This window comes from Dromaius novaehollandiae, chromosome 24, assembly GCF_036370855.1.
Source record: "Dromaius novaehollandiae isolate bDroNov1 chromosome 24, bDroNov1.hap1, whole genome shotgun sequence".
Lineage (NCBI taxonomy): Eukaryota > Metazoa > Chordata > Aves > Casuariiformes > Dromaiidae > Dromaius > Dromaius novaehollandiae.
The window spans coordinates 7673318-7692712 of record NC_088121.1 but is presented as its reverse complement, the minus strand read 5'-3'; the positions used below and the strand labels follow the sequence as shown (position 1 = coordinate 7692712).

At 56.1% G+C, this 19395-nt stretch overlaps 2 protein-coding genes and 1 long non-coding RNA gene across 5 annotated transcripts in view; 1 reads left to right on the top strand and 2 right to left on the bottom strand.

The window, feature by feature from the left end:
• CCDC30 (coiled-coil domain containing 30) overlaps positions 1-4045 on the top strand; it is a 37613-nt gene extending 33568 nt beyond the window's left edge. For all 3 annotated transcript variants that reach the window (XM_064525656.1, XM_064525658.1, XM_064525657.1), the window contains 5 exons: positions 159-300; positions 1271-1407; positions 1734-1848; positions 2801-2868; positions 3496-4045. In XM_064525656.1, coding sequence (XP_064381726.1) covers positions 159-300; positions 1271-1407; positions 1734-1848; positions 2801-2868; positions 3496-3709 — 676 coding nt within the window. In that variant the 3' untranslated portion in view covers positions 3710-4045. The remainder of the gene's footprint in view (positions 1-158; positions 301-1270; positions 1408-1733; positions 1849-2800; positions 2869-3495) is intronic.
• A 2824-nt stretch (positions 4046-6869) lies between these two features.
• On the bottom strand, positions 6870-10879 carry LOC135330743 (uncharacterized). Its single transcript, XR_010392855.1, has 2 exons — positions 10181-10879; positions 6870-9048 (listed from the first exon to the last, which is right to left on the bottom strand). It is a non-coding gene; the product is annotated as an uncharacterized LOC135330743 (long non-coding RNA).
• A 3150-nt stretch (positions 10880-14029) lies between these two features.
• Positions 14030-18104, bottom strand: EFHD2 (EF-hand domain family member D2). Its single transcript, XM_064525654.1, has 4 exons — positions 17783-18104; positions 15504-15651; positions 15188-15322; positions 14030-14999 (listed from the first exon to the last, which is right to left on the bottom strand). Exons 1-4 carry the CDS (start codon positions 17995-17997, stop codon positions 14865-14867), a joined length of 633 nt encoding a protein of 210 aa, XP_064381724.1. The 5' UTR covers positions 17998-18104; the 3' UTR covers positions 14030-14864.
• Between the last annotated feature and the right edge of the window lie 1291 nt (positions 18105-19395).

The following is a 19395-nucleotide window of genomic DNA, read 5'->3' as shown; positions in this document are numbered from 1 at the left end:
GGAGTTGCTCTTTGTGTTTGCAGAAGTGATGCTGGATTTGGCTATTCCCTAGACTTTCATGTCTCGCCTGTTCAAGACATCTAGCACTGAGAGATCTGCCTTAACCTGACACCTTTGTGTTCAGTTATGTTCATGGCCTGGTGTTTGTGTCTCCTTAGGAAATACAATGAAATGCAGCTCCGCCACAAGGACAAGATCCGCAGAGCGAAGGAGACGTTTATCCATGAGGTGAAACAAAGGGACACTAAAATTAAGCAGCTTGAAAGTGAGCTCAGCGAGTCAAAGCTCCAAGTGGAAAAGGTGAGAGAACATGTAGCAGGGCTTCCCCCATGAGGGAAGATGGGGAAGCTGCCTACAGCATGTCTGCAGGGAGATTCCTTCTGGCAAAAAGCAGGGGGAGGCTGATCGTGTTTAGGTCTAAGCTTGGCAGAGCTCCTCCGGCAGAGGGAAACCTGCCCTGCAGTACCAGGCAGCAGTCTTCACTGTTTAGTGCTGGCCGTATAACAGCCACTTTTTGTAACAAACCTCCTTGAAAGGGACAAAGGCTTCTGTCATTGTGACAGTGCTTGGATGCATGTGGACTGCATAGATCGAGGACAGTTGGTGGGTGGACTGAGGGTCTAGGACAAGGCAGTGTTCAGAAAGTGAGGCGGAGTCCTGGCTCCTAAATGCCTTTGCTGCTGAACTTGTCTCAAAACCCTCCAAGCTTCAGTGCCACTGCTGAATTTTCTAGCTTGGACGTTTGCCTTTACTTCTGCTAGTTCCACCGTTACCTCCAGGGCGGAGCTGTCTCTGTTGGCTCCCGGGCACTTTGTGTGGTTTAGGATCATCCTGCTTGAAGGCAGTGAGACTGCGCTGTAAAACAGCCAGACTGTCCAAGCATGGAGAGCTCTGCCCGGTGCGCTGCTCCTGCTCTGCACGCGGGACTGGTGCTGCCTTAGGAAGCCACTGGCGTTGCCAAGGCCACCAGGCCATGCCTGTAGGAACAAGCGGCATAAAGCCCAAAGGGACTTTCTGGCCCTCATGGCCACTTGTGTCCTCAAATCCCATTTGGAAACTGCCCAAGCTGTCTTGCTGTCTTGCCTCAGAAATGTCACTGCCAGGAGGTGATTCAAAAATCCTTTTCTGGGGTGTGTGACATCAAATGCTTTTCTGGGAGCAAATGTGTTTGATGTTGACCCTTTTGGTAAAGCCCTGTAAAATTTACAGATGCTAGAGAAGAGTGAAGTTGTAACTGTTGGTGGTTATTTCTTTATGCATTAATGCTTAGGGGAAGGTGCTGATTGCACAGATCACTGCAGAGAATGAGAAATTACTCCAGGAAAGAAGACAGCTCCTCCAGAAGATCTCTGACCAGGAGGAGACCCCTTGGAGCAGCAAGTCTATGATTGCTGCTCTCCAGAGCAGGTAGGCACTTACTGATGTCTGGGGCGGATGGGATGCCCCTGGGACCCTGCCTCTTCCCACCCTTCCTCCAGTTTTATGCCTCTCTGTCTCTGAAGAAGTCCTTGTTTTGTGTGTGTGGGAAGGCCTGAATTGTGCCCCAGTCAGTAGCGCTATGGCTTTTAAATTGCTGTGAGATGTAGTCAGGCCCTTTCCCCATCAAAGGCTTTGCCATACGGCCGAGGTCTGTGAAAACAAAAGGTTCTGTGGTTTTTAAAAGAAAACACCCCTTTGAAAGTGTAGTGTGGCTGGGGAATAACTTGTGCCTTGTTTGTGTGTGACATGCTCAGAATGAAGGTCCTGGATGAGGAGAGTGCGCGACTGCACGAGAGCCAACTCCAGCTCTCCAGCCACGTGCATGCCTCGCAGCGCGCTCTGAGGAGCATCCTCGCTCCCAGCACGGAGGTGAGATGCAGCGAGCGGGGCCTGTTCTCAGCAGCCAGGTTGCAGGAGCTGGTGTCTCCTGCGAGTGAGGGTTGGTGTCTGTGCCAGAGAAGAGACGAGCTGGCCCCTCGCTCCCCTGGAAATCGGGTGGAGAGGGACAACAAGCACACAGGAGACTGCGACAGCTTTGTTGGTGTGGAGGGGCTTTCTGGGAACTGGCTGCCTTGACCCCAAAAGTTCAATATATTTGCCACGCCAGCCAGCCCCCAGAGTTGCTGGGAGATGAGGTTCTTTTTTACAGGGGCAGAGATTTCACTTTGGCTCTTTTTAAGTTCAGCAGTTGTTAAAAGACCTCAGTAATGGGGCCTGGTCCTGTTAAAATTAGCTTTAAAATTAGGAGAGAGAACTTAGAGCAGTGTGTTGGGAGATTTAGGTATGTTATCCTCATAAGATTAAAACCTCAGACCAAGCTGACCAGTAACATTAACTGAGTTGTACTGGATGAGGATACTCCTTACCTAAAAACAGTTTTGGATTGACCAAATTCATGAAGACCTTCATTCATGCGTGAGGAGAAATGGAGAAAAATCCACAGAAGTCCAAAGGTTTTGTTTCAACACTATCCAAATAAAATGGATAGATTTGGGGTATGTTGGTGCATTTTGAAAATTGGAGGTGAATTTTTCAAATTTTTCAATTTGGAAACAAACAGTTACAAATGAAACACTGTGCTGTTCAGGGCCGGGCAGAAACAACTGTTTTTCATTGTGTTGTGTTTTTTTCTGTTTGTTTGACCTGGGCTGCTTTGGGCTTATTTTTCAGTTTAGATTCAGACCAAAAAGACAAATCTATTATTAATAGCTCTGTGGAGCTTGGGGGCACTTGGAAGACAAAGATTGTACATTGAAATTCAGGGGAAATTCAGGGTCTGACATGCACCTGCTCCTTTTAAAGTTTCTGTTTCGTGTTGTAGGACTTGAAGAGTGTTAACTTCCCTGAACGCCAACTACAGAGTAAGATGTTGCCATCTCCCTGTATCAGGTACTGTGGGGTAAAAGGAGAAGACGGGAAGTTCCTGTCTGCTTGTGGCAAGGGTAATGCACAGTATTTCAGTTGTCAAAACATGCTGCTCCACCCTTTTTCACCTCCAAGGGTCTCTTTTTTGTCAAGTTACAGGAAAAACTATTAAAAAGATGCTATGAAACTGATGGGATGGTCGGAAAGTCTCCTGACCAGTGGGTTATGGGGCTGGAGAGCCCCTGAGCACTCTCTCAACCTCCGCTGTAGCCAGGAGCACCAGGATATGAGCCAAAACGGGCAAGAGGGAGTCGAGCACGCTAGCGGGGAAGGCAGAGACTCTGCAACTCTGGTCTCTGCTTGCCGGAGGCCCAGCGTGATGGCCTGCTCACAGCCTTTGGGTGCTGATGGGTGCCATGAACACCGAGGGCAATGGACAGTCTGTCCCAGGTTAGAGTGTGCTCTGGGGGAGATGGGGGCTGTCAGCTACTTGCGTGGAGGAAGTGTCTGAGCCTTAGCACAAGAGAAATGCATTCGCTGTAGCCCTGTGCTGCCTCGCAGAGGTGTTGGGAGGAGCAATGGGGCCACGCAAGTGGTAGACAGAGATGGATACAGTTTGCAAAACAATTTGAGAGAAGAAATTTTTTTCAGCTTCCCGGCACAAGAACTGCCAGACTCCCTCAGCACCCTGAAGGCCACACAAGACACCAAGCCTGAAGAAGGAGCTGAAAGCCAGGACTCCTCCTTTTGCTTATCTCCTTCTCAGCCTTCCGAGATTGGGTACTTAAACCTAGCTTCGCCCGGAGACACCACAGTCTCCCAACTGCAGGAGGAGAGTCAGAGCATCAGCTCTGAGAACTTCTAAGTGGGGAAGACCCTTGTCAAATATGCGCTAGCTGGACTGCAAGGGCTGGGCTTTGGTTGCCACAGGATGCCAAGGACTGCAGGAGAGAGAATTGCCAAATGACTTGTTCAGTGATTTCTGTGATATTTTTCAACTAAATTCTTCCATGGTGATTTTTAACTTTACCCAACTGCAGATGTGTGTGTGCGTCATCCCCCATGCAGCTCGATGGTTGAAATTCACAGATCAGTGCAGTAGAGAAGAGGGGAGGGGTGAAGTATATGTTCCACTGAACCCTAATTCCCTGTCCAGTCCAAACTCCCATCTTTGTAAATAAAGATTGGACAAGTTCCCCTATGCCTTCTCTGATCCCCACCGCTGTGATCCGCCTGCTGTGCGCCCACTTTTCTCCATTCCCCTCCATCCGTGCTCAGAGGCTTGTCCTTCCCCTCTCGGTGCACTCTTATCCCTTCCCTTTTCCTCCGTGCAAGCTAACGGAGGGGAAGCGAGGGGATCTGAGTGCTTGTAGTTGTGACTGGAGAGAAGCAGTGAGCAAAGGTAGAAGGGACTGAGAAGATGCCCAGAAGGAAAATGGAGGAGTGTTGGCGTGCACGGTGGGGAAAGGAGGGGTTCAGTGTTCAGAGAGGGAAATGCTCGCGAACAGGGAGGGAGGCTGTATGGGTGTGCTTGGGTGGGGATGGAAGGAATGGGATCCCGCACAGAAGGGAGCGGAGGGGATCTGTGCAGGCAGGGAGGGAAATAGAAGGGCTCAGAGCATTTACTGTGGGGAAAGGAAGGCATTTGAACGTGCACGGATGGGAGTGGAAGAGACTGAGCATGCACGGAGAGGAACGGAGGAGAGCTAAGGGTGGAGAGGAGTCCTGGGAATCACAGTTCGCCTGAGGGGGAAGCAAGGAAAGGTGAGTGCTCAAGGAGAGAACGGAGGAGTTCTCAAAAATCGGGAATGTGCCTGGAGAGGATCTGAACTCGCACAGAGCGCCGTGCTGGGGAGGTGAGTGCTCATGAAGGGGAATAGAGATGTGTCCTCGCTGGGAAGGGAATAGAGAAGACACAAGTGCTCTCGGAGGAGAGGGGAGGGGATCTGAGCACTTGTGGAGGGGCAGGGGGGCTTCCTCCTCCCAACCAGCATCCACGTGGTCTGTCAGGAGCAATTGCTGCTGCAGAGCTCAGCTCCTCTGGGGACAGCCACGGTTTCAAGGCATAAAAGGTGACACCTGTCCCATGTGGCCCTCTTGCCCTCCTCACATGTTTAGGTCATTCTGGGGTTTCTGTACTGCAAATGTGGAAGCTTCAACCCCATCCACAGCCGTCAGAAGCAGCAAAGCGGGAGACGCCAGTGTCGGGAGGCAGCAGACGTTAATCCAGGCAGGCCAGGAAAGGCTGTTAACCAGAAGGGAAGAGTGGGTATGTTGGTGTCCCCTGCACGCAGCCTCTCTCCCCTTGAGTGGAGGGCAGGAACCACCGAGCTCCACATCATGCGCAGAGCACCGCGAGTCCCTGTGCCCCAGCGCTGCAGATCTAGCGCGTCGAATCGCCAGTGCAACAGAGCCCAGCGCGGCAACGACACGTCTTACTGCTGGCTCTGCACCAGAGACACCGGGCTGAAGCAGAAAAGGAGGAAAAGACCTGATCCTGGTCAGGTAGGTTGTGACCAGGTAGGGAAGCAGCAGAATTTGTCTTAGAGAGCACGTGTGTGTGGCTGCTTGGTTGCGGCTGTTTTGCTCCTCACTGAGGAGGTGGTGCTAGGTTTAAGGATTACTGTTTATTTTTGTGTTTCTTAAGAAAGAAAAAGCATGCTCATTCAGTAATGCCATCTTGGCGGGGGGGGAAACCTCTCCTTTTTTAGCAGTTGCTTAATAGTTTTGGAAGGATCTGAAAGGAAAGGCGCCCTGGGTGAAGGGTTTAGAGGTGGTGTGATAGGCCGTGAGGTGCCAAGGTGGACGTGGAGTTCAGGGCTGCTGGTTGGTCCCCGAGGGGCTTTTCGGTGCACAGGCAGCGCTTGGGTCGTGTGCGAGCTGTGGATGTTTGCAGGGTTTTCTGTTGTCACCGGGTTTGGAGGGCTCCGCGCGTTGGTGGGTTTCCGGCAGCGTGGGACACAGCACGTCCGTGTTTGCGGCTAGGCTGGGGGCTGCCGCCGGAGGGTCCCGGCTGCAGGTGTCTGATGCATCTGTGGGATGGAGTTTGTGGTGACGGTTGGTGCGCATGGGAGCAAGGGCTGTGCTATCGGTGAGGTCGAGGATTAATTGCAAGTATGGCACAAGGTTTGTTTTGCAGGTCAAAGAAACTGGGACGTGCTCAAGGTGTTTTCTGCGTTTCCGTGCAACAGCCATATACTTTGAGCACAGATAATTGAGGATGGTGCGCGAGTGCCTGTTCCTCGGTCTCCGTAAGGTGGGTGCCACGAGGTTGTCCTCCCTTGTGTTTGTGCCCGGCAGCGCTGGCATTTCGCACCGGAGCTGGCCGAGCAGCGCGCGTCTGCGTGCAGGAGGCAGTGACGGGCATGGCGCGGACTACGTCCGTCTGGCGTCTGGCTGGCGGAGGAGCTGGCCGACAGCGTGGAGGGAAGCGATGCCGGTGGGATTGCAGCGGAGAGACTCGGAAGGAGGCAGAAGGTAAGCGGGGGGCAGGTGTTTCCTTGCAGGGTGCTGACAGCGCCCTGCCGTTGCCCTGGGCTGTGTTGGAGGCGGTCACAGCTCAGTGGTGGCATCCTAGGAGGTGACACAGGGCCACCAGAGCAGGACAGGAGGGTGCCAGGTCAGCGTGGTGAGTGGGTGGCAATGTGCATGGAAGGAGGAGGAGAGGCGGGGGACGCCTGCATGGCAAAGTCGGGCCTGGGGACCCCTGGGCTGTGGAGCACAGTGGTTTCGGGAGGGCTCTGCGGAGGTCCTTCTGCAGAGAAGTCTTTGGGTTAGAGAGGAAATGGCTGGTGGAAGACCCCCCCGCCCCTGCAGCGGGTAAGGGGGTGCTTTTATTTTATTTGTTTGGTCCAGGGCCCAGGGGCAGGATGTGCCATGACGTGTCCCTTTGGAGCAGAAGCGGTGCTGCGCAGCTCAGTAGAGAGAAAATCAAGCCGGCGGGCTCGGCCGCTTTCCCGCGCTGAAGGAGGGAATGAGGAGTGTGCAAATGTGGTGCTTCCCCCTAAAGCAGCGACTCTCCGAGGTAGGTGCAAACTCTGAAGTTATGGACTTTATTAAGAACTGTAGCTTACTAACATCCAATTAGAGAACTTCAACCTGGTGAAGTCAGAAGAACTCGAGCCCTCCTTACTTACCCAGAACTTATATAAAAGTTCTAAATTATATATATATATATATATCTCCATATATATTTTTATAACTGTATACGCTTTTAGGTTTATAACTTCAGGTAAACCCAAGTTCTTTATAAAAAGAGTTCTAAGTTAGAACTTTAGAGGCTTAAAACCTGCACAAATTCTACAGCTTCTCAAGGTATCGACCTTGGTAAGTTAGAACTCTTGGACTTATTAAGTGTAAACTTAGAACTTTTTATAAAAGTTGTAAAGTTCATAATTTACAGGTTAGAAGTGATAAAGCTTTGTAGTAGGCTACACTATAAAGATATACACTTTCCAGAACTTTATAGCTTGTTACTTCTAGTTTTAGGTTTATAATTTTAGTTATTGAGTTTATCCCAATCTATAGACTCGTGTATATAAAAGTGTATATCTTCAGAACTTTTAACTTTTATATAAGTTCTGGGTTTATAATGCTAAGTTTATTTCTTTATAAATTGGAAAGTGTACATATACACTTTATATAAAGGTGTACCTTTAAACTTTTTAAAAAAGTTTAAATATATATATTTGAAGCATACACTCACTCTTAAAAGCATACATAGGTTTGTATATATACACTTTAGAACATAGACCATCTTCCTCTTTTGAACTTCAGAACTTCCTTATGAACTTAGAACTTTATAAAGTATAGATACACTTTGTAAGTTTATTTATATATAAATAACTTCATCACTTAGGCCTTCTTACTTTTAGGTTTTATTTATTTACAACTTTAGAAACACCTAGGTTTATAAAGTGTATAAATTAATAACATTTACACTGGAAACATATAAAGAACTTCTAAGTTCTTTGCTTTATTTATTTTACACTATATAAATCAGAACTTTATAACCTTTAGAACTTTATATGTGAAAGTATATATAAGGTAGAACTCTTAAACTTTATGCATATAAACTTCTCTGTATAAAGTGTGTAACTTAATATCTGTATTTCTTTCAACTTTAAACAAACCTAAAAGTTACATAATATATATAGTAACTTTTAAAAAGTGTATAAGTTCTTGTAAAAGTTGCATAGAAAAGATATACACTTCTAACTTTTATATGCAAAACTGTGTATAAGCTCAATAAGGCACAGATATACACTTTCTAGAACTTAATAGGTTTTATACAAGAACTCCAGAAGTGAACAAACACATTTCTAAATTACCCTCCATTTTCTCCTACAGCAACGCTCGCTTCCTACGGACATCTCTGAGCCACAAAAGGTGCCAAGAAGCCCGGGTCTTCTCCGACTCTATCAAAGCTGCTTTCCTTCTGTAAGCAACCAGAATATGAACGACGCTGTCTGTAAAGCAGTTCCTGCTCCGGGCTCAGTTACATCGCTGGTGTTGGTTACGCCGAGCACAATGGCGGGGCTGGTGCAAAGCTCTCAATAAAACTTCATAAACCTTCTACGTCTGCTTCTTTAATGGAAGTTGTGCTCCAACGCTGAGCTACACTAAGGACTTCTAAGACAGAGGCACGTCTTAAACACCTTCCATACGAGCATACACACATAGTATAATACAATCCTGCACAATTAGACCGGGTCACACCTGTCCCCTCATTAGGACACCCGGCTGCATTTTTCCTCTTGGTGCTCTGGATGCAGCTACAGCCATAGATCTTGCACGTGAACCCTTTCCCATCGCGTTGCTCCTTACACGTTGCACCGCGCGTCTGGTTTCCAGGTGACAGCTCCAGCTCCAAGGGCAACTCTAAAATGCAGATGGGCCTTCTGTGATGACAGCGGCGGAGTGACATCCCGTATGCAAGGGTCTCCATCTTACGCTTCCCCTCTACCATAGCCACATCCTTCAGCAGGTGCCTCTACACCTTCGCTATGGTGGGTTTAACACACCGCTTCTTCCACGTGTGAATGGAGGAAGAACCTCTGGCTGCACTTGCGGGCAGTAGCACCGCTACGTCCTGGCGCGGTGACTACCGTACCTGCAGGCCGCCTCGTTTCTTCCATAGACTATGGTCTACAGTCAGATGTGGGACGAGTCCAGACGAGGGCAGGCTCTTGTCCAACCTCGGTCCTTAGACAACACAACAGTGTGAAAGATTTCCAGGCAAATGCACATGGCATAGGTTATGCAAGCTTCCTGGTCTACACATATCCACTCTTAGCTCCTCCTGTTCGATACCTTAGCACAGCTCCAGATACCCTCTCATTCAGACTGGTACGAGCTCTTAGTCCATAGGACTTCTCCGCAGACAAGCTGTCCGGTAGAACTAGAGACGTACGCTAACCTCCCTACCTGCTGCCTGCAGTCTGGTAGTTACCTGTAGCAATCACAGTATCTTAAGTTCTCTAAAAGTTACACTGCAAAACATTAGTTGGACGTTTAAAAGACCTTCCATATAATCATTCTAAGACAAGTCCTCAGACTGACACTTTTCACAGATTTTATAGTACAGCTGTAGGTTCATGCAAACTGGGACCTCCTCTTCCTAAAGCAAAGCGTCTTCTACACCTAGCGCAGTTTTCCAGACCAGACCTCCTGAGTGGTCTCTAGAGAGACTTAGTGAAAAGGGGGACTTACTTGGGGAACTGTGCACAATCCTAAGCCAAACAGTTCGAAACTGTGTTTTTTATGGAAGTCACAATCAAACTATAGGTCACGACATACCTATGGGCCTCTCAAACAAGGAGGTTACAGTGTAGGCTTTAGTCCAACACCTCAGTGTTATACAAGTTCCAAAACTTCAGTTTTATCCAGGAGAGCTGTTCTCGGAGGACAGGACCGCTACATTATGCTGCACATAGCACAAGCCTTTCCAAAATTTCTGCCTTCACGATTCACTCCATAGCGGTTATAAACCAGGCTCAGCAGAGCTGAGTCTGCCGGAGCTGCGCGCGTGCAAGCTACAGTCGTCAGATGAAGCCGTACGGCTTCCATCGCTTCACGTAGGGCTACCGCTTTACAACTAAAATATGATAACAGGCTACATCTGGACCTTGCCACTTCACTATCATCCTCTGCAGCCTTGGTATAAATTGTTGCTATCGGTTCCGCTAACGGAGCTTGTGCAGCGCACACGGACAGGTACGCCTGCCGCACGTGAGCTTGTCCCCCCGACCTCCCACGGTGCGGCTATACGGGAGCCCTATACGACCTGCGAGGCTATATCCCATGGCTTTCCACACACTTGAGACAGCGACTTTACCTTTATGCACACGCGCTGCCAGTTTCGAAGTCCCGAGAAGTCACGCTGGAAGGTGGCGACAGGCAGATGCAGGCACAGCCGTCACGGTACTCCAGAGCCGCTGTGCAAAACCTGCAGTGTGTAAGGAGCAAGATGGTAAAGGCGTGAGTGTAAAAGTCTCTACAGTCCCTTTTTCCTACAGCTCTAACGCTTCCGACACTGCTCCGGTCTGAGCTCTGGCAGCGACGTTAGGCTGACGGGCTCTGCTCTAAAAACGCAGCTTCCCCAAGAGCTCACGGGACGGCCCCGAGCTGCCTGGCAGCGCTTAGCGCCCCTCCAAACGTGCAGGGCCTTCGATCGCGTCACTGACAACATACTACAGCCATAAATATATACACACACACACATATATATATATATACACATACACACACACATATACACACATACACACACACACCCATATATACATATACATACACACATATACACACATATACACACACATGTATATACACGCACACCCATATATATATATATATATACACACACACACCCCATATATATATTTATATATATATCCCCATATATATACACACACGTATCTACACCCATATATATACACACACACCCCATATATACGCCCATATATATATATACACACACACATACACGTATCTACACCCATATATATACACATACACCCCATATATACACCCATATATATATATATATACACACACACCCCATATACACACACACACACATGTATATACACCCATATGTACACAAACACCAATATATATATACCCCCATATATATATACACACCCATATATATATATACACATACGCGTATCTACACCCATATATATACACACACACATATCTACACCCATATATATATATACACACACACCCCATATATACACCCATATATATACACACACACACACACATTTACATATATACACACACACATGTATATACACCCATATATACACAAACACCAATATATATATATATATACACACCCATATATACACACACATACACGTATCTACATCCATATATATATATATATATATATATACACACACACATCTACACCCATATATATATACACACCGGCGGGGACAGGGGATCCCAAGGTGACCCACTTCTCCAAGCTTCGGGCCCCTACTTTTTTTAAAAAAAGGTCACAACACCGGAAAGGACGTGTTACAGGCTCGTGGACAGCGCTGATCTCAGTGCAGTCTTTGCAGATATACAGTATACCTATGCCAAGATCTACATAAAAATATATATGTAAAAAAGTATATATATATATCTACATAAATAAATATATATACCTAAACTAAGTTTACAAATGGTACCAGGAGGCTTAGCTTATCAGCCCGCAAGCATTACCTACGCTGTCCTAACTTCGTATTCTACCTCTTGGAAAGACGCTGCACTTAGGAGATACGCGCCTGCGAGACAAACCCCGTCTTGCACGCGCTGCCTTACAGTAACTTTGCGTGCGACGCATTTTAGGGCAGGGCACGTCGTACGACTGCCCGTTAGGAAACAGCCAGGAAGACTCAAGGAAGAGGCGAGCTGTGCACCACGGTGCTTTCTACCTCGAAAAGTCACGTACTGTGACTACGGCAGGCAAAAGAGACTGTGGACGTCTTCAAAACCTCCCTCGCTACCTAAAAAGGTGTTATGTTCTGCCTAAGGCTTCCCCTAGCGCTTAATTCTCTTTGCGTTTTTTGGACATAAAAGTCCAAAGTTCTATACTGTCTTCTGCGTTATCTGGGATATCATCAAGGAATTGCCACTATCCGTATGCATTTCCTGATAACCGCCCTTAGCCTGTCCTTCTCCGGGGCAAGACCTTGGCCTCACGTCATCGATTCAGAAGCTGCAGGCACGCGGACTGCCCGCGTCTTACGTCGCACGTACAGACGACTTTGCACGTGTACACGCAGTCTTCGGGGCCACGGGCCTCGGGGACCTCGCTGCGCTTTGCAGGGAGCGGCTTGCTCGCGATGACGGCCCCACGCAGCGCGCGACGCCAGCCCACGAGGCAGTCTAAGGGCTAGCGGCACCTCCGCCTCGCGGGAGGACTTGCGCGTTGCTCCGCTGGACGCTGTGTTGCGAGTCTTTGCTGTCACCATCAGTGCTATTAAGCCTTTAGGGCTTACGCTCGTACGGGCCCACAGCAGACTTCGGGCTTTGACAGCCGCCGTAAAGTCATTACTTTATAACTTTGGGTGCGTGCCTCTTCGATCGCACGCGTGCACCCCTCACGTCTTCCTTCCAGAGGAAATGCTTGCCCCAGGGTCGGACGCTTCCTTCCTTTGCTGCAGGGCGCCTTACGTTCGCCGGGGGTACTCTCACCCCGCAGCTGTGACCGCACGGGCACGTCTTCGCAGTCGGACCTGGTACCGCTGGGCTTGGTAAGGGTCTTCGCGAGGCGTCACAGACCACTGCCCCGCTGCCAAGACCCCAGTCCTGGAATACAGCACGCCGTGCGCGATGCTTGGACTCTCTGCCTGTTGTACTAACAAGTCGCTTTCTATCTTTACACTGTAAAAATACAAGAGATCTCTTTACAAAAGCTTTAAAATAATCTGCAAGGCTTTGGCCTTTGCAGCTTAAGCCACTTAATGCAGCAGTTACTGCATGACTATCTACAATCTATATCTATTTTTGCAGGTCTTCTGAGAATAGAGGAGAGAGCTGCAGGATGGAAAGACCTACACTACCTAGGATGCTCTTAAAATAGTCTTGTAGCAAGTCCTAACTTCTATATAGTTAAACATTAAAAGTTACTACTTTTGGAGGAATTCTCTTGGAAATGTCAGCCTCGCTCTGTTAGAGCACTGCTGCACTTGCCGCAAGACCAGAGGTGCCAGCTACTGTTATTTTGTAATGTAACTGCACTTTTTACATTTTAGAAAGTCTTTAAAGCTTATTTTCAGGCTACTGGGATATGAGAGTCTTGCAAGGTGCCGCTGTGCGGGCGCAGCGGGGTGCAGGAAACCCTGCAGCGCTCATTCAGGGCGTAGTGACCGGGGCCGGTGCTGGCCGCTGCCACTGCCGTGCGGGGCACCTGGCCGCCGTGCGCAGCACCACGGAGGGGCTTCTTGCAGCAACCCGCGGCCCAAGGCCGCCGCCGCCGCCCGCAGCACCCGCTCCCGGCCCCCAAGAGCCGCGGGGACGAGCGAGGGCAGCGAGAGGCAGGCTCCCTTTACCGAGCTCGCCGTGGCACTCGCGCCCCGCGTCCCGTCTCGCGCGGGGGGCAACGCGGGGGCGGGCGGTGAGACCCGGCGCCGGCCGCGCACCCACCTCCTCGATCCAGTCCTCGAAGGCGGAGACGCGGGCGAGGACGGCGGGTTTCCGCAGCGTGTTGCGGCCCAGCGAGGAGCCGGAGCCCCCTCCCCGAGGCGGCAGGCAAGGAGGGTGCCGCCGCGCGTGTGGCTCCAGCCGCTCCGCCAGCCGTGCTGCAGCGAGACCCGCGGGCGCCCGGCCCGGCGCCGGTGCCCGGCCGCGGCAGCCCCTCACCCCGGCGTCGCGCGCCCCGCTCCTGCCTGCCACGGCCAGCTGCGGGCTCGGGCGTCTTCGCCGCCCGCCCGGCGGCCCCGGGGGGGACGCTCCGTCTTTCCGGGCTGCCCCCCTCGGCGGCGGATAACGTGGCAGTCCCCACGCGGGGATCGATCCGCCGGCTCCGGGAACCGTCCCGCGGCCCCGCTGGCCGCGCTGCTGCTGGCCGTGCAGGGCCCCCGTCGGCCCCCCCGGCCCCAGCTCTCGAGAGGAGCCAGTCCCTCGGCCGGGGCCGCCTCTACGTCCCCCCAGCCCCCAGAGCCGCAGGCACACGGCACTCTTAGGAAATATAATATTTATTTGGGATTAAAAAAAAACACCCGTACCACTGCATGGAAGGAGCTTCCGAGAAAAACACGCCTCTCTCGGCTCACCTGTACGAACGTTTCCTACAGGAAAACCGGGAGACCGACGGAAGAAACTAGTTGCTATAATACTCTCCATTTTTGGCTGATTGCGATATGAAAAAAATAAAATAAAATAAAGCTTCTCCATCCATCAGTGGCCTCTTCGTACGTCTTTTACCAAAATAAAGTGTTAGTCCAGGAGCAACCGAGCAAACCTTTGCTTTCCCCCGGCGGGACGAGGAAAGCGCTGGCTCTGCTGGATCCTCTCCAGGCTGCAGAGGAAACGCCAACACCGAACACGCGAGCGGCCGGACGCCGACACCAGCGCGGCGGCTTTTCCAGGCTCACGTTCACGCACGGCACGACCGGCTTCGGGGACGAACGTCACGGGGCGCAACACGGGGAGCCTACGAGCGGACGCCAGCGGGCGACGCTCCCGCCGCGACGGCCGACGCGCCGCGGCGAGGTGCAACAAACCGAAACGAAATAAAAACCACAGCGCATGCAACACAGAACGGCGCCCGCGGGGACGCACGGCGCCGAGGAGCAATGCAGGGCGATGGCCCGGCAGGCGCGCGTTTCCGCGGAGAGCGCCCGGAGGGGCCGGGAGCGGAGGCGTCGGGCCGGCCCGGGCTCTCCCGGCAGCGCCGGGGTGACGAGGGCATCGGCGGCCCGACGGGCTCAGGGGCACCGCGGCGCCCGGGGCCGGTCCGCCGGGCCGGCGGCGCTGCAGACGCGCAATGGTGCCGGCACCGCGCCGGCCTCCCGTCACTGCTTGAACGTCGACTGCAGCTCCTTGAAGGCCGCTTTCCTCTGCTTCAGCTCCTCCGCCTGCTTCTTCTTCTCCTCCTGCTCGGCCTTGATCTCCTCCTCGAAGCGGCTGGCTTCGCTGATGGCCTGCACCTGCAAACGCCGCCGCGTCGAGCGGGGCCCGGGGACGCCCCGAGCACCTCCGACGCCCCGCGATGGGCGGAAAGCACCCGAGAAGGGTGCAGCTGCGGCGGCCGCCGTGACCCTGCCGCTCCGGCAAGGCGGTGGAAAGCCCCGCCGCGGGGAGCTTGTCCTCCGCCCCCCGGCCGCGCTCTCCCTACCTTGGCCTCGAAGAAGCTCTTGGCGCCCTTCACGCCCTCGGTGGAGACGTCGATCTCGGAGAGGCGCGCCAGGGCGTGCAGCCCGCTGTCCTCCCGCAGCTCCCCCGCCGCCGCCTTGCGGAAGATGAGCAGGAACTGCGAGGAGGACGGGCCGCCCCGGTCACGCCGCGCCGTCCTCCCCCGGCCCCAACCCGGCCGCCCGGCCAGCGCCACCGCGGACGCGGCCGGGCGTCGCCTCCCAGCTAAGGGAGAGGCGTCCCCGTGTCCCCAGGGCAGGGGACATCCGGCAGCGACCTGCCCGCCGCCAGCCCCTCACCTCCCGAAAGCTGAGCTTGCTGTCCAGGTCTTCGTCCACCTCCTTGATCATGTTCTTCAGCCCCAGGTGCGTCTGCGGCGCTCCCAGCTTTTCCATCATCAGCTTCAGCTCCATGAGGTCGATGAAGCCGTCCCTGCCCGCGTCGTACCTGCGGGGCAGCACCGCGGCCCCGTCACCGGCCGCTTCGGCGCGCGGCAGACCGCGAAGCCCGCGCGGCTCCGAGCCCCAGCGCCTCTCCGGCCTCCCATCCCCGCCGCCGCGGCAAAGCCGACCGCGTCGGCCGCTTTCCAAGCCGCGGGAAGCAGGCGCCGACCGCTAACGGCGCCCGGGAGCATCTCCGGGGACCTCTTAGCTCCGCGTCTCATCGAGCGAGGCGGCTGGCAGCAGCTCGCCCCGGTGCTGCCAAGCGCTGCCGCGTGCCGCGCGCTTCGGGCCAGCCGTGCACGCGTCTGCGGCGTGTTGCACGGCCCCGGGGCGACGCGTTGGGGCCAGCGCGGAGCCTCCGCGTCGCCCCTTCCCCGGGGGCCGGGACGGAGCAGCCCGGTGACGGTGCGAGCGAGGAGGGGGGGACCCGGCCTCACGCCGCCTGGTTTCCCGTGCGACGCCGTACCGCGCTCGTGCTGACTGCGCCTTGCCCCGAGCAATTCCTGTTTTCAGGCCCTAAGGAAACCGCTCGAGCGCTGCTCCTTTCGCTGCAGCGAGGCGCGCGGGCGCCAGGGCAAACACGTCTGCCGCGCGCCCGGCTCCCCCCGCGAGACTCCCGCCAGCCGCCATCTGCGACGCCCCCGACCCCCGCGCGCGCCCGGGGCTGCCGCCAGCCTCCCCCCGGGGCCGTGCAAAGCCGGGCGTCCCGGGGGCACCCGTCCCCGAGCCGACAACGCGGCACGGAGGGACCTCGAGCAGCAAAGCAACTTTCCCCAAATGGCTCGAGGTGCTCCGCAACGCGCGGTAGCTCCTGCGCCTCTTCTCCCGGCTGCAGCCGGGGCGAGGGGCAGCGCATCGCGGGCGCTCCTCCGCCAGCACCGTCTTACGCTCCCGGCTCCGCGAGAGCGCGGGTCTTGCACAAAACGCGCGGCGGGAGCGACCACCCCGGCGAGTCCCACGCCGCCTCCTCGGCTCCCGGCGCCCGGACTTTGAGCGACTTGTGTTTTCCCCTGGAAATTTCCAGCCCCCGCAGCCGACGGCTTCCCCCCGGCTCGGCCGGGAGCTGCCGGCGCGCTGCGGTGATGCGGGACAGGCCGGGGAGGTGCCGCGGCCGGCGCTGCCGCATCGCGGTGCGGGGAGGGCTGCCGGGGCCGCGCGGCCCCCTCGGCTGCCTCCCCTCCCTGGCTGCGTGCCCTGACCCCCCTTCCCTGGCGCCCCCCTGCACGGTCCCGGGGTCCCTCCTGCGGGGGGGGGGGTCCCCGAGGTCTCTCCTGCAAGGAGCTTGGAGGGGGGGGTGCGACACAGGGGTCCCCCCCGCAAGCAGAGGGGGGAGACGTGGGGGTCCCTCCTGCGAGGAGCTGGGGGGGTCCCTGGGGTCCCTCCTGCAAGGAGCCTGGTGGGGGGGAACGGGACACAAGACGGGGTCACTCCTGCAAGGAGGGGACGAGATGGGGGGGTCCCTCCTGCAGGCAGCTGGTGGGGGGGGGATCCCTGGGGGTCCCTCCTGCAAGGAGCTGGGAGGGGGGACACAACAGGGGTCCCTCCTGCAAGAAACCGGGGGGTCCCTCCTGCAAGAAACCGGGCTGGGGGGGATCCCTGGGGGTCCCTCCTGCAAGGAGCTGGGAGGGGGGGGGACACAACAGGGGTCCCTCCTGCAAGAAACCGGGCTGGGGGGGGATCCCTGGGGGTCCCTCCTGCAAGGAACAAGGGGGGGGGTCCCTCCTGCAAGGAGCTGGGAGGGGGGAGCACAACAGGGGTCCCTCCTGCAAGGAGCTGGGGCGGGGGGGGGGGATCCCTGGCGGTGCCTCCTGCAAGGAGCTGGGGCGGGGGGGGATGAAACAGGGGCCCCTCCTGCAAGGGAGATGCGGGGCTCCCTGCTGCAAGGAGCAAGGGGGGGGCTCCCGGGGGCGCCTCCCGCAAGGAGCTGGGGTTGGGGGGATGAAACAGGGGTTTCCTCCTGCAAGGAGTCAGTGGAGATGCGGGGCTCCCTGCTGCAAGGAGCAAGGGGGGGGCTCCGGGGGCGCCTCCCGCAAGGACCCGGGGCGGGGGGGACACGCCGGGGCTCCCTCCTGCGAGGACCCGGGGCGGGGGGGGGGGTCCCGGGGGAGCCGCGGCCCGGGGCGGCGGGCACTCACTGTCGGAAGAGCCGCTCCATGTCGCGGAGCTGCCGCCGGGAGAACTCGCGGAACTCGCCGCCGGGGCTGAAGACGCGCCGCCCGCCGCCCGGCGACCCCTCGCCGCCCCCCGCCGCCCGCGGCCCCGGCCCCGGCCCCGCCGCCGCCTCCGCCTCGCCCTCCCGCAGCTGCAGCCGCCGGCCCAGCCGCCCCGCCAGCTCCTCCGCCGCCGCCATGGTGCCCGGATGGCCGCGCCCCGCTCCGCCCCGGCCGGCCCCGCTCCGCGCCGCGCCGCTCCTCCGCCTCCCTCCGCGGCGGCGGCGGCGGCAGCAGGAGCAGGAGGAGGAGGAGGAGGAGGAGGAGGAGGAGCAGCGGCCGCCGCCGCACCGCGCTTCCCGCCCGGCTGCAGCCCTCGCCCGGGCGCTGCGGCGAGGTGCGAACTCTGCAAACGGCGACGCGGCGCCCGGCAAAACCGGGGGCGACTCGCTTCGCCTCCCCGCGGCGCTTGGCTCCTCGCCTGCGGTCCAAACCTCGCCCTCCGGGCCGGGCTGTGCGGACGGGCGCACGCTCATCGCTGGCTGCTGCGACGGCGACGGCTCCTCCGGGCGCTTCTCGACGTCCAGGCATCCCCATCGGAGCCTTGCATCCCCATCGGAGCCTCGCATCCTCATCCAAGCCTTGCATCCTCATCAGAGCCTCGCATCCCCATCGGAGCCTTGCATCCTCATCCGAGCCTCGCATCCCCATCGGAGCCTTGCATCCTCATCCGAGCCTCGCATCCTCATCCAAGCCTCGCATCCTCACCAGAGCCTCGCATCCCCGTCGGAGCCTCGCATCCCCATCTGAGCCTCGCATCCCCGTCGGAGCCTCGCGTCCCCATCGGAGCCCCTTGCCTGCGTTACGAGGCCTGTCTGAGCGAGCACCTGTTAAACGTGCTCGTCCGGGGCCCTTGCGCACGGCGTGCGCTTTAACACCCAGCAGAACAGCAGCCCGCGCCCTCGCGGCTGTCCGGCGGTGGCACTACGGGACTGTGCTCACCCCGGGGCTTGCCATGGAGGTGACACCCTGCGAAGCGACCGGGGATAAGAGCGAGGCACGAACGACACCGGGAACAACGGGCCATTCGGGCGACGTGGTGACTGCCAGCGGACTGACACCCCCCCGGGAGCGAGAGAGATGCAGATGCAACGTCTCGAGCTCACGGGACAGCAGGTGACTTCAGGAGCCCCTGGCCCAGCTACCTGGCTTCACCGGCTGCGGCTCTAGAAACGAGCTAGCCGGGGCGAGGGAGGGCGAAATCTCTAGGAGGAACGTGGAATAGCCCAGCCACAAGCTTCCCGAAAAGCGCTGCAGGATTCGCATCGCACAGATGGACGGGGTCAGCGCTAAATGTTAAAATTAAGCAGGCATGTGAGGCCATGCGTTGTCCCCAAAAATAAACGCGGGACAGGGCGCAGACGGAAGCACACGGCACCTCTCGGAGGAAAAGCGGGCCACGGCAATACGCAGAGCCCCGCTCGGCTGGGAGGCTGCCCGAACGCTGCCTCCGCGCCTCCCCGAAGACCGGCCGCTCCTCGGAAGCGGAGGCTGCCGGCAGGGATGACTGCTGTCCCTGAACCGGCACTGTCATCCCA

What these genes read in the sequence shown, in the direction of transcription:
- EFHD2 (XM_064525654.1), bottom strand. Translation starts at nt 17,997, where the DNA reads ATGGCGGCGGCGGAGGAGCTGGCGGGGCGGCTGGGCCGGCGGCTGCAG. An exon ending in ATGGAGCGGCTCTTCCGACA is followed by an intron (nt 15,652 to 17,782) that starts GTGAGTGCCCGC and finishes GCTGCCCCGCAG; the next exon opens with GTACGACGCGGGCAGGGACG. An exon ending in GCAAGCTCAGCTTTCGGGAG is followed by an intron (nt 15,323 to 15,503) that starts GTGAGGGGCTGG and finishes TCCTCCTCGCAG; the next exon opens with TTCCTGCTCATCTTCCGCAA.